The sequence below is a fragment of the Mugil cephalus genome, chromosome 2, assembly GCF_022458985.1.
Source record: "Mugil cephalus isolate CIBA_MC_2020 chromosome 2, CIBA_Mcephalus_1.1, whole genome shotgun sequence".
Lineage (NCBI taxonomy): Eukaryota > Metazoa > Chordata > Actinopteri > Mugiliformes > Mugilidae > Mugil > Mugil cephalus.
In genome coordinates, this window is record NC_061771.1 from 27,888,239 (window position 1) to 27,900,126 (window position 11,888).

The 11,888-nt window shown below is 39.4% G+C and overlaps 1 protein-coding gene across 2 annotated transcripts in view; it reads left to right on the top strand.

Annotated features, from left to right (window-relative positions):
* Positions 1-9,677, top strand: part of LOC125003725 (myelin-oligodendrocyte glycoprotein-like) — a 13,640-nt gene extending 3,963 nt beyond the window's left edge. The window contains exons 1-4 of one of the 2 annotated variants that reach the window (XM_047577850.1): positions 4,699-5,279; positions 6,874-6,963; positions 7,085-7,189; positions 8,825-9,677. In XM_047577850.1, the coding sequence (XP_047433806.1) occupies positions 5,081-5,279; positions 6,874-6,963; positions 7,085-7,189; positions 8,825-8,832 (402 nt within the window). In that variant the 5' untranslated portion in view covers positions 4,699-5,080 and the 3' untranslated portion in view covers positions 8,833-9,677. Of the gene's footprint in view, positions 1-4,698; positions 5,280-6,873; positions 6,964-7,084; positions 7,190-8,824 lie in introns of those variants that run through there. The other variant, XM_047577849.1, reaches the window with a different exon arrangement.
* The last annotated feature ends 2,211 nt before the right edge of the window (positions 9,678-11,888 follow it).

Here is an 11,888-nt window from a genome sequence, read left to right on the forward strand (position 1 = left end):
TATAGTAATTGTGGTACAACCACTGAATGCAATTTCTTAAAGTGGCCACTAGGTGTCACCACATCCCATGAAAACCATTTAGGACACATTATCATGTACAAGAACGTAAAATAAGAACAGATAAAAGTAGAATTAAGAAATTTAACAGTACACAGTAGAATCAGAGGCCAATAAATAGAAAAACAGATAAAAAGGGAAATGAAATTTGACCAGTAACATTAATAAACAGCGCCCACTTTAAAAAGGATTTAAAGGACGAATGGCAGATGGAATAAAAGATTTTAAATGTGTTTAAAAAATGTTTTAAATATTCACCTGCAGATATCCAGAGCTTTCCTGGCGTCTCCGGACACGGCCGACACTTTCCTGGCACAGAACTGAACCGCGGAGGCGTCCAGGATTCCTTCAGCCGACGCCTGGGAGGCAACAAAATAAAAATATACACACATGAATAAATAAATAAATAAAATACAGCTGCGGGTTAAACAAACACAACCACACACACTCGAACTGCACTTACCTGTGTGAGTCTGTCCTGAACGATGGCGGCGAGCTCCTGGCGGCTGTAGGGAGGGAAGTGGAGCAGCAGGGGGCGACAGTGAGGGCGAGCCTGCAGCCGGGGGAGGATCCGGTCGGTCAGATCCAGAGCGTTGGCGATGCCTGGAAGAAGAAGAAGAAGAAGAAGAAAAATAAACAATGTTGTATATACACAGTGAGTATATTCTTAATATAATTATTAGTTTATTGCAGTGGGACAGTGCACATTAATCAACATTGATGTTTTAGCCCTAAGGGTGTGGTTTTACACTCCTTTAACTTAGTGAACTTTTAACGTGTTGACTCGGTGTAAATCCTCGCTCCTTGACTAAATTGGCTTTAGCTTAGATCTGTATTTTTTTTTTTTTTTTAGTTTCGGGACTGTGTGTTGTATGGACGCTGTAATAAATCCTTTATAAACTCTGTGTTTGCGTTAGAAATGTCCTGATTTAACCTAATCTAAATAGGCTTTATCTCTACGTTAAAGTAGAAGACGTGTCCTCCATGTTTTATTCGGGATAAAACACTAACCTGCACCTTCTTCACTGCTCCTAATAGAGTTTGTTATATTTATTTATTGGTTTATCCCACTACTACAGCTCCAGACAGCATGGAACTAATTAATTATTAATATAGATGTGACACAGACAGAAACTTGCCTGATACTTTCTCTGAAACTTAGACTTTAATGATCCACAAGAGAAAGGGGAGTAACTTGTCACAAAAAGATGATCTGTTATGTTTGGTATAAAATAAGTTCACTATGCGAGTGGAGATGAATCAGTCTAACTGGAGGTAACTGTCTCCGTCTGTTTGTCCACCACGTTTCATGTAAACCAGGAGATATGTCCTCCATGTTTTACTCAGTTGGCGAGGACGCACCATTCAGTAATTGACTCTTTTCATTTGTTTGCGAAAAACGGTTGAATAATAAAGTAAAACTATGAGGTATAGGAATAAAAATAACAGTAAGCGATAAAACTTTATATTTTATTAACTTTATATCTTCACTAAAAAGATGAGATTAGAGGCTGAGTGTGTTTTCATTCAGGCGTATGTGCACATTAAGGTTCAGGAACTACAATGATGAGAAGAAGCTTCACTTGTATTCATTTACTCATGTCATGTTTTGGAGGGAACTTTTTAGTTTTTTTATCTAAGAGGATTAAGTTCAACTAGTTACTCAATAGCAGGGAATTGTTTTCCCATAGTACTATATAAAACAGTCAGTTTATACCCATATAAATATATATATATATATATGATATGTGTGTGTGTGTGTGTGTGTGTGTGTGTATAAGGATAAAATAGCAAGTAAAACAGAAAAACTATAAAACTGTAGACTAGAATAAAATGACTAATAAGAGAGATGGGATTTTCGCCTACATGTAAGAGTGTTAAGAATTAAGTCATAAAAGTGTGCGTTAGTCTCTCTGTGTTGCTCAGGGAGGGAAACGTTAGAATATTACAATTTTTTGACAGAACGTTTGTGTGGTTTAAAATTAAAATCGGAGTCAAATGTCACTCACCAGGTTTCTCGCCTCTTGACTTGGGTTTAGTCCACGTGTATTTAGTTAAGAGGCTAGTTTCTCTCTGAGCTTTTGAATCAGTGATTAGTGATTCAATCTTGTCCTGGTTGAACTGTAAAAAAAAATCTATTATATCCAGACCTTAATATCTAAAATGCTATTAAAAATCTATAGATTCAGCGTCATCAGCAGAACTGTAGAAGGAGACGCCGTGTCTCCAGGGGTAGCATATATATATATATATAAATTGATTCTTGTGGTACCGCACAGATAATCTCATAATCTCTCTAGAGATAAAAAAAAAAAAAAAACCTGTGGCCAACCCACTCACTTAATCTGTTAAAGGAATCTACCAGAACTGTAACTGTGGGTTTGTTCTGATATACATTTCTAATTTGGTGTGTGAGTTTAAAGACGTAACAAGTTTCTCTAAAATCTTACTTCAAAATGGGAGGTTAGAAATTGGCCTGTAGCTGCTGCCAGATAAAATGTCCAGGTTATTAAAATAACTCGAGCAGTTTTAACGTCACCAGATACTGAATTAAAACGTCACGTTGTATACAGGCTGTTGATAAAGGTGCAGTGTGCTGGTTTTACTTACAGATACCAGACCTAAGTTTGGTTATTTTCTCCCTGAAAATAAAAGTAAATAAAAGAAGCCAGCAAACTGTTCACATCTAGAAGCTGGAAGTGTGTTGCTATGATTTGTTATAGGATTTAAAAGAGTAAATGAATCATGATGGATTTCTAGTTTTGTCTTCTGTGCTGTGATGCTCTGGTTATTTCCACAGAGAGATCAAAGTTTTCTTTGTAATTTTCACACTAATTCACACCCACAGGCCGCATGTTTGACACCTACAGAAAAGACAGCACGTTTAAATGTAATAAAAACACACAAATATAAATATATATACACACTACTGGTCAAAAGTTTTAGAACACCGCACTTTCCCCATTTTTTTTTTTTTTTTTACTGAAAATTATTCAGTTTATTGTGTATTTATCTGAAATTAAAGTATAGAAAAAATAAGCAATTTGAGTTGAAAAAGACATCATGGAATCAATTTATAGACCAAAATGTATTCTAAACGTTAGACTCATCAAAGTAGCCACCTTTGGCAGAAATAAACAGCTCAACACACTAGTGGTATTCCTTCTACAATAAAAAACAAATATTCTTCAGAAAGTTCTTCTCAAGTCTGTTGCAGAAGTTCCCATGAATGTGTGGCACTTGAAGTTTGCTTGACTTTCACTCTTGTGTCGAGTTCATCCCAAACCAGCTCGATGGGGTTTAAGTCTGGAGACTGTTCTGGCCACTCCATGTTTTCAAGCTTACCATCTTGTTCTTTTTTCCTGAGGTAGTTCTGACATAGCTTGGACTTGTGTTTTGGGTCATTATCTTGCTGTAGAATGAACCTCTGATCAACTAGGCGCATACGAGAGGGTCTTGCATGGCGCTGCAGAATGCTGTGGTGGCCGTTTTGGTTCAAGGTACCGCTCACTCTGTACAAGTCACCAACCCTGGATCCAGCAAAACAGCCCCAGACCATCACACTTCCTCCTCCATGTTTAACAGTGATGTCACACACTGTGGAACCATCCTCTCACCTACTCGACGTCGTACAAAGATCCTGTGTGATTCATCAGCCCATAGTATCTTCTTCCAGTCGTCAGTAGCCCAATGGTGGTGTTTCGTGGCCCAGGAGAGCCTCTTCGTCTTATTCTGACATCTCACCATGTGCAGTCACTTTTTCTCTGTAGAGAAATAACTCATAACACAGGTTCACTTCTCTTATACTTGTACATATTGTTATATATGTACTTCCCATATTTTTTACATTCTCTTACTTATTCTGATTGTGCTTTGTTCTAAACACTGGTCCACTTTGGGTTGGAGCTGCTGTAACGAAAAGTAATTTCCCCCTGGGACCAATAAAGTAATTCTGATTCTGATGAACAATGGCTTCCTTGATGCAACTCGTCCTGTCAAACCTGCAGCTCCAAGTCTTCTCTTCACAGTTGAAATGGAGACTTGCTTACTACGACTACTATTAAGCTGTGCTTGAAGGTGTTGCCCTGTGAGCCGCCTATCACGCAAGCTGTTCACTCTCAGAAGCGTCCTCTCATTCAGTTGTGGCTTTGAGTCTGTCAGATCACTTCCTGTCAGTTTCCCCCAGTTTCTGATGGAAGAAAACTGTACTCACTCGAGGAAGGATTACCATAATCATTTCTGTGATCGTTTTCTCGGTTTTAACTGGAGGCAGTGCAGCAGGGAGTGTCACAGGATGATGTGTTGTGTTGTGGCTACCGTGGGTGTAATGTGTCGCTTTCTAATGGCACGGTCTCTGGTGTTTTGTAGAGCTGGATAAAGATGAATAAAATGATCAGAGAGAGAGATAATTCTAATATGTGTCCACATTTACGAGAATCTAGCAGATTAATAACATGTTAAAATCACTCATGATTAAAATACGAAAGTCAGAAGTGAATGAAACAGAACGGAGAGTTTAATAGCGTTGTGCCCACGTCCACATTCCTGCCCTTCTCTCTTCTCTCTGTACATTGAGGCCACGTCTTCACCTCCTCCTTCCTTTTCTGTGTGAGAAAGAACAGGTGTAGCTTGGTTTACCGGCCTCTAGAAGTTGGGCGTCCGTGTTGAAATGGAGTTTCTGTTTGGTCTCTTTTTTTTTTTAATTCTTATTGCAGTATAATATCTGGCTGAGAGGGTGGGTGGCTTACGTTAGTCTTGGAACAATATCCAGATAAAAGATGCAGCTTCGTGACAGAGGAAGGTTTTACACCATCCTCATCCTCAGGTTGACATGAGCTGATCAAACTGTATTTTTTTCTGGTTTGTTTCCCCAGAAAAACGTCCCATCATCGACCAGACTCGGCCGATTAAAGTACCAGAAGGATCTAATTTGACTCTACAGTGTTAAACTGATCCAGAGATCAACCTAAAGGACTTCACCTTGGACTGGAAGAGAGTGGACATCAAAAACGTCTCAGACCGCATGGTCTACTCCCGTCGAGGTGGGAAGGATCATCCTCATCCACAGATGCAGCGATACAAGAACAGAGCAGAGCTGATTAAAGAGGACCTGACCAGAGGACGGATGACTCTACTGATCCCCACAGTCCAGCAGTCTGACTCAGGACACTACAGATGCTTCATCCCAAAGTTCAGCGTCAGCTTTGTTTTCAACATTGTTGGTAAGTTTACTGAACTCACAACGTTGTGTTGTTGGTGCCACACACCACAGGACCCCCTCAGAATCCAAAGAAGGCAACTGGACTTGTAGAATTTTCTTGAAGATTCGTCCGAGTCGCTTCTTCAGTTCTGAGGTTGAGGTTTAAATGTGGAAAAAAAAACAATGTGAGTCAGAAACTTCCTTGACCAGAAACTGGGGCCACTAGTTCCATAATGACTGGTTAATTAGCTGCCGTTAAGAGATAGAAGATAAATCATCTAAGACACTGATTTGTTTATTCAGTCTGTTTTTAATTATTTTAATGTGGTGTCTCGGGGCCCCTGTCCTCCCCCCACCTCCCACCGGGGCTCGTTGTTTTGTAGTTGCTGTTGTTGCATGTTTTTTTTTGTGAATAATTGCAGTGCATTAAAAACAGGGCGTGTGTGATGCATTAGAAACAAGATGGAGGCTGCCATGTTTGCTGTTTGCATGTGAGTCGTCCGGGGCAGAGAGGGGAAGGGCCAGAGGCCGGGAGGAGCGAAGAGACCCCCCCCCCCCCCCGGGCAAGGGTCCATCGGGTGCGGCCCCCCAGTGCGTTTACATCCACAGCTTAATCCAGCTTTACATGAAAATTTGACTTTCTGAATGTGGTCCACGTCCCATTTCACATGCAGCTGAGAAAATCAAACAACCGATGGGAACCTGTTCTCCTCCTCCACACTAGGTGGCGATACATTCTTTTCAGCGCGATAATACCACGTTAACACGGCCTGTTTTCTGGTTGACCTATTACGTCATATAATAAACAAGAGTCGATCGTGCTGCGGACCGACATTTCAAACAACAACCAGACAGATAATAGTTCAGCTCTTTTAATCTCGTACGTAATGTCTCCTTTTTACCTTCTTCTTCTTCACACGCGTTGTCCTGTTAGTTGTACGATTAAGCGCATATGTCATAGAAAAACAATTTCCAGTCGCTTTATGTGGGTGTCTCAGACGGATATAGAGAACTCAGATTTTAGTCGGAGTAGCGTGTTTACATTTAACTTAAGTTGTCCGGTTATAGTCCAACTAAGGCAATAATTTGTTGTTTTTTTTATTTCACGTGCATGTAAACGTAGTGATTGTCAGTGGGAGCCTCCAGTCTCACGGTGTGAATGTCGTTGGAACTTCTTGTGGATAGAAGTCAAAACTGAACTGTAAATAGATGGTAAATTAAATCTCAGTCCACCTCCTCCGTTTAGAGAAGGTTTGTCCACTTGGACATAGACCATCTGTCCTCTCTGGACCAGTTTCTGGGGAATGGACGATGTTCTTCCTCCTGCTGTGCTCCTCATGTCCCCTGTCCTTCCTGTCCTATCTTTTTTGAGGTGGGATATCCACCCGTCTTGAGGGTTTGTTTGATGTGTTTCCCCTCCTCGTCCTTTCCATCCCGTTTTGTGGGTCCAGTCTGTGCTCGGTGCTGGAGGGTTCAGTGTTGAGGTTTCATTCTCATCATTATTGTCTTTCTCTGATGAGTCAGCACAAGGGAGACCTGCACAGTATTAGAAAGGTGGTCATAATGTTAAGGCTGATCTGTGTACATTAGTAAAGTTTGTATTTTATCTGTAACAGTGACGAAGGACGAAGAGACGACGACAAAGAGAGAGGATGTCGCCATGACGACGTCTCCAGGATACAGAGTCATGAACCCCACTGTGTCTGGTAGGTCTTTATTTATTTCACTATAGTTTGGAATAAAGTTATTAATCTAAACTATGTTGTGTTGTTAAATTAAATCCTATTGAGTTTATTCCTCTAAATTCAAGAGTTTAATTTCTTTCAGGTCCTGTAGAGAAGAGAAACCACTGGATCATTCTTGGTGTCTGTATTTGTTTCCTCCCTGTTCTTGGTTTCATCGTTGGAGTCCTGGTGAAGAACAGAGGGATTAGTGAGTTACAGACTTTTACATTTTAACTGGACATTGTGATGAACATGTACTTTATTTTATATCTAATAGTCAGACTTGCACCTACAAAGATTTTAGCAGTTTCAAATCAATGACCAGTGAAGAGTATTTTCAGGTTTTGTGGTACAGTAAAATCTGGAGCATCGATATGCATCATTGTTTCAGTGAAACAGTGTTGTGGGTTTTGCTGATGCACCTTTTTAACATGACAAAAGTAAAGTAAATGTTAGTAGGTGGTTTCCCATGACGTTTCTGTCTTTTGTGCGTTTGACCTTTGGAAATGTGGCAAAAGCTAGAAGGTATAAGCGACGCTCAGACCTGTCGGCCTGTGCACATTTTGAATAGCGGGGGCTCGGTTTGACATCAGAATACGCTGGTACGGCCACTACTAAGAAAACCGTTACTCATGTACTCATGTAAATACTCATGTCACGATGCAGCAGCAGTGCGGCGGTGAAGCAGTTTCGACTGATTATGACTTTCACGTTGAACATACGGCGCCGTATCGGAGTCAATATGGAAATAAGCAAACGACGACGGTTTCTTTTTTCCTTTTCTAGCATAATTAGCGCGAGCGATGTGTGTGTGAATGAAGAACCAAGGAGCGGCATCTAATCAACCCATTTGTCAATTTCATTGTTTGCAATTAGATTCAGTGTATGGGCTGCACATCTGTGGGGGGGGGTTAGTTCACAAATGCCGTGACCATCATCGTCAGTGGCTGTGGTGAGCACATAGTTAGTAACGCACTGTATTGCTCCGTTGTTGCGCAAATGGGTTGCTAATATCAGGCTAAAGTTAGCTTGGTTGCGCTAACGTCGTTCATTAGCTTAAGTGTGTGTGTTACTGTTATGTGTGGAACGTGCAGGGATTTTTTCAGCCAGGCAGGTATAAAAAAACACGTTGTCATATATATTGAAACATGGAGGAAAATGTAGCATTTCAGACGTGTAGCTGTTCCCCATGTGTCTAAATGAGCAGCACGCAGCTAATGCAACGTTAGCAGCATGTTCAGCCATGTTTACATTCAGTGACCTGTCATGTGTATGTTTATTCCACTTTAGCAAATTCACAGAAATAAAGTTAAAATTCCTGGCAAGTAAGATTGTTTTTGTTCTTGGCTGTTTTAGAGTAATGAACATTGATTCCACTGTTACCACTTTATCTTCATGCATTCTCCTCAGGAGGTCAGTTTGTCTAAAATCGTTATTTATTATTGTAATTGTTGGTGAAAATAGCCGATCTACAAGCTCACAATGTGTTAATGTGGTGGATCTGCTATTTTCACAACTTTTGCGTGACTCTTGTAGATGTATGAATGTACATTCATGTGAAAAACACAAGCTGAAATATGGAGATAAAAGGTTTCTGCCCCAAAGCAGTGAAGTGCAGCAGCATTTAATAAACGACCCTGTACAGAACCAGATCTTCACTTAACTTTCCCCATGGTGAAAACCAACAACTGGTTCTGGTTTAGACGATTAATGGGGACAGAAATATTCAATGAGACACTTTTATGGAACTCAAACTGGAACAATACCCCGTGTAAATAGCACTGCATTAAACTAACGGAGATGAACCAGTCAATTAATCTGTAATTAATCCATCGTCTTACAGGAATTTGAGAGTTGGTGAAGAAAACCCCGGAAACACTGAGGAGACGAGGACGGAGACAAAGACGAGGACGTCACCGCAGAGAACGTCTGTGATGGTTGGATGATAAATACACTGTCATCTGAGCCAAAAACACACATTTCTACTGGTGCTGTTTCCACACTAAATAACGTAAAAGCTTTTTATCCTGTGATAAACGTCTTTAAAAGCTCTATTTTAAATGGACTGAGGACGGATACGTTACAAGTTGGACTCACATGAACATCTTCACGTCAACAGTAAAAAACGACCAAATTAGATTTAACTTGTCATTCCATATCATACAGATACACAATGACGTGTAGTTAGTTTAACCTAATGACAGGGAATAAGCTGAGACTAAAGTATTAAATCTCACACAGTTATGAACTCTATCTTCAGAGATCTGTTTCCAGTTCTTCTGCTGCTGCTGCTGCTTTAGAGATTTTCAGGAGTTGTTATGTTACAGGGAGAAATCCTGAACTCCTCAGGGACCAGTTTATCTCTAACTACTGCTCTGATGCACATTTATCCTCCTCCCGAATAGCTACAGCTTATTTCCTCCATCTGACTCCTACTAAACACAAAACCACATTAAAACCAACAAAATACCTCAGAATGTCTTTAAAATTAATTAAAATATTAGAAAATTATTGATGAGTATTTAGATCATTTATATATTTGTTTACACTGAACTGAGCAAACCTGTGACTGTAAAGTAATGTGGATGTTTGCAGTTGTTTTCTTCGTATCTATTTTCTGTCTATTTTTTTTTTCATCTTTGAAGCACTTTTCTTTAAATTATCATGAAATAATAATAAAAAATCTCTGTCTATAATCTGCCTCATTGTTATTAATGTGGTTTGTATTATTCCTGTAGTTGTAATAGATTTTACAAACACACACACACACACACACACACACACACACACATATATAATTGTAGATGTGCTGTCTTTTCTTTAGGTGTCAAACACTGCACTGTAATGCACTGTTTCATTCAGAGAAGTGGACAGAACACAAACCTGAGACCCAGGACTGAACAGGAGACACAAATGTCTTAAGATTACATTTATTTTTCTTATCCAGTAACATCTGGGATTTTACTTGTGTCTCAATAATGCAAATATCTGACAAATTTGTCCGAATCCCCAGATTAAAAATCTACAATACAAAAATACGGTGAATACGGTAGATTTTAGTCATAAATGCAATTATTTTTTTATTATCATGGAAACATGACGTATATTCTATATTAAATATATTTTGGCCTAATTATTAATGGTGCATTGGTCAGAAAGTTTTGCTAAGATCTGACTTGTTGGTGCTTCACTGCCACCTTCTGGTTGTAGTTTTCATTAAAGTTTGTTAGTGCAGAGATAAAGTCCTCAATACACTTATAGCATTAAAGGGCTGTTGCTCTTCAGAATCTAAAATCAGAGCTTTATCTTTGTTTTGTATATCACCACACACACACACACAGCAGATCAGTAATACATACAATAAATCAATAATGATAAACTAATGAAAAATATGCATATATTATAAATATATGAGTGTTTGCCAGATAATTTGAGGTTAGAGTTCTTGTTTTATTGTTTGTTTTCTTTTGTCAGAGTCAGTATTTTATAAAAAGTAAAGATTGACTGTGCAGAAATAATTTACATATTATTTTTATATTTTATATATTTATGACCAGATTGTGTGTTTTATGTCCTTCTTTGATCAAACACATCGGTTAACGCCGGATTGTTTGACTTGCTGAGATATTCAGCCATGATTGAACACGTGGTATTCAGTTTTCTGTCCCGCCCACTGAATTTACGCGCCACATGTTACATTTAAACTCCCGCGTTGGCCCTCAGCCAATCAGAGCCACCGAACTGGCGGGAAATGTGGTAAAATAAGCGGTCTGTTGAAACACGTGACCCTCTCCCCTCCTTCTCTACTTTAGCTCGAGTTGATCTAAAACGCGGTCAGACAGATAAAGACCAAAGGAGGTAAATGGAGACTCTGGACATGAGGAGAGGACAGAGGAGCTCGTTTCACACCAGGTAAAACTCTTAACTTTATGTCTTCAGTAAAAAAAAAAGAGAGATGAGAGGCTGAGTGTGTTTTCATACGGGTGTATGTGCACATTAAGGTCCAGGAACTCCTGCAGCACACTCACTACATGCAATGACGAGACGATGCTTAAGTTGTATTCATTTAAACTCTAGTGCAACAGATTCATGTCACATTTTGGCGGAAACGTTTTCCTTTTTTGCATACCTGGCGCCTGGAGAAGTGCAAAGCTTAGTGGATTAGGATCAGCTTTTTTCTCGTGCAGTTACATGCACAACGCAATGCAACATTTGGCAGAAAAGTAGAAGTGGAAAGTGTAAAAATAACCCAATAATAGGGATATGTTTTCCCATAGTAGTATAAGAAGATGTATTGCTAGTATAGAAGTTGCTATGTGCAGTCAGGGCAGTCAGTGTATATACCCACATATATTCATATAAAAGTATTCCCACAGTGAACACTGTTGTTGAATGTTTCAAACTTTAGCTCTAGAGATGTCCACATGGGGGTCGTTATAGGGGGGTTACACACGGATAGCGTTATACCAGCTTCTTCGTTTAAAGAGGATGAAATGGTTTAAAATATAAGACTCATTTGCCTTATTAAAAACTGGTGAAACTCGGATTGGTTTCGTAGAATTTGAAAAAGCTCCCTACTCGCTTTGTAGGGTTTCACTACACAGTGAGCGCTATTCCTACACCCAGGGTGTCGTCGCAGTTAATGACGTCACTGTTACTACTGTCGCATCGTTATTACGTGTAGCTCCCCTGCTCCCATAACTTACACATTACTAAAGCATGATGAATTTGTAAACAAATACGTGTCATGTACATGAGATAATAAAAAAAGTATGTTTTTAAAAAAAAAAAAAAAAAAAAAAAGTTTCACAATTTCGCGACGAAACTTCAAAATGTCTCTCACGCTGGGTATAGACTGTGATTTCTGATATTATGACGTTGTAGTATTTATGTTTTCTGCCTTGCTT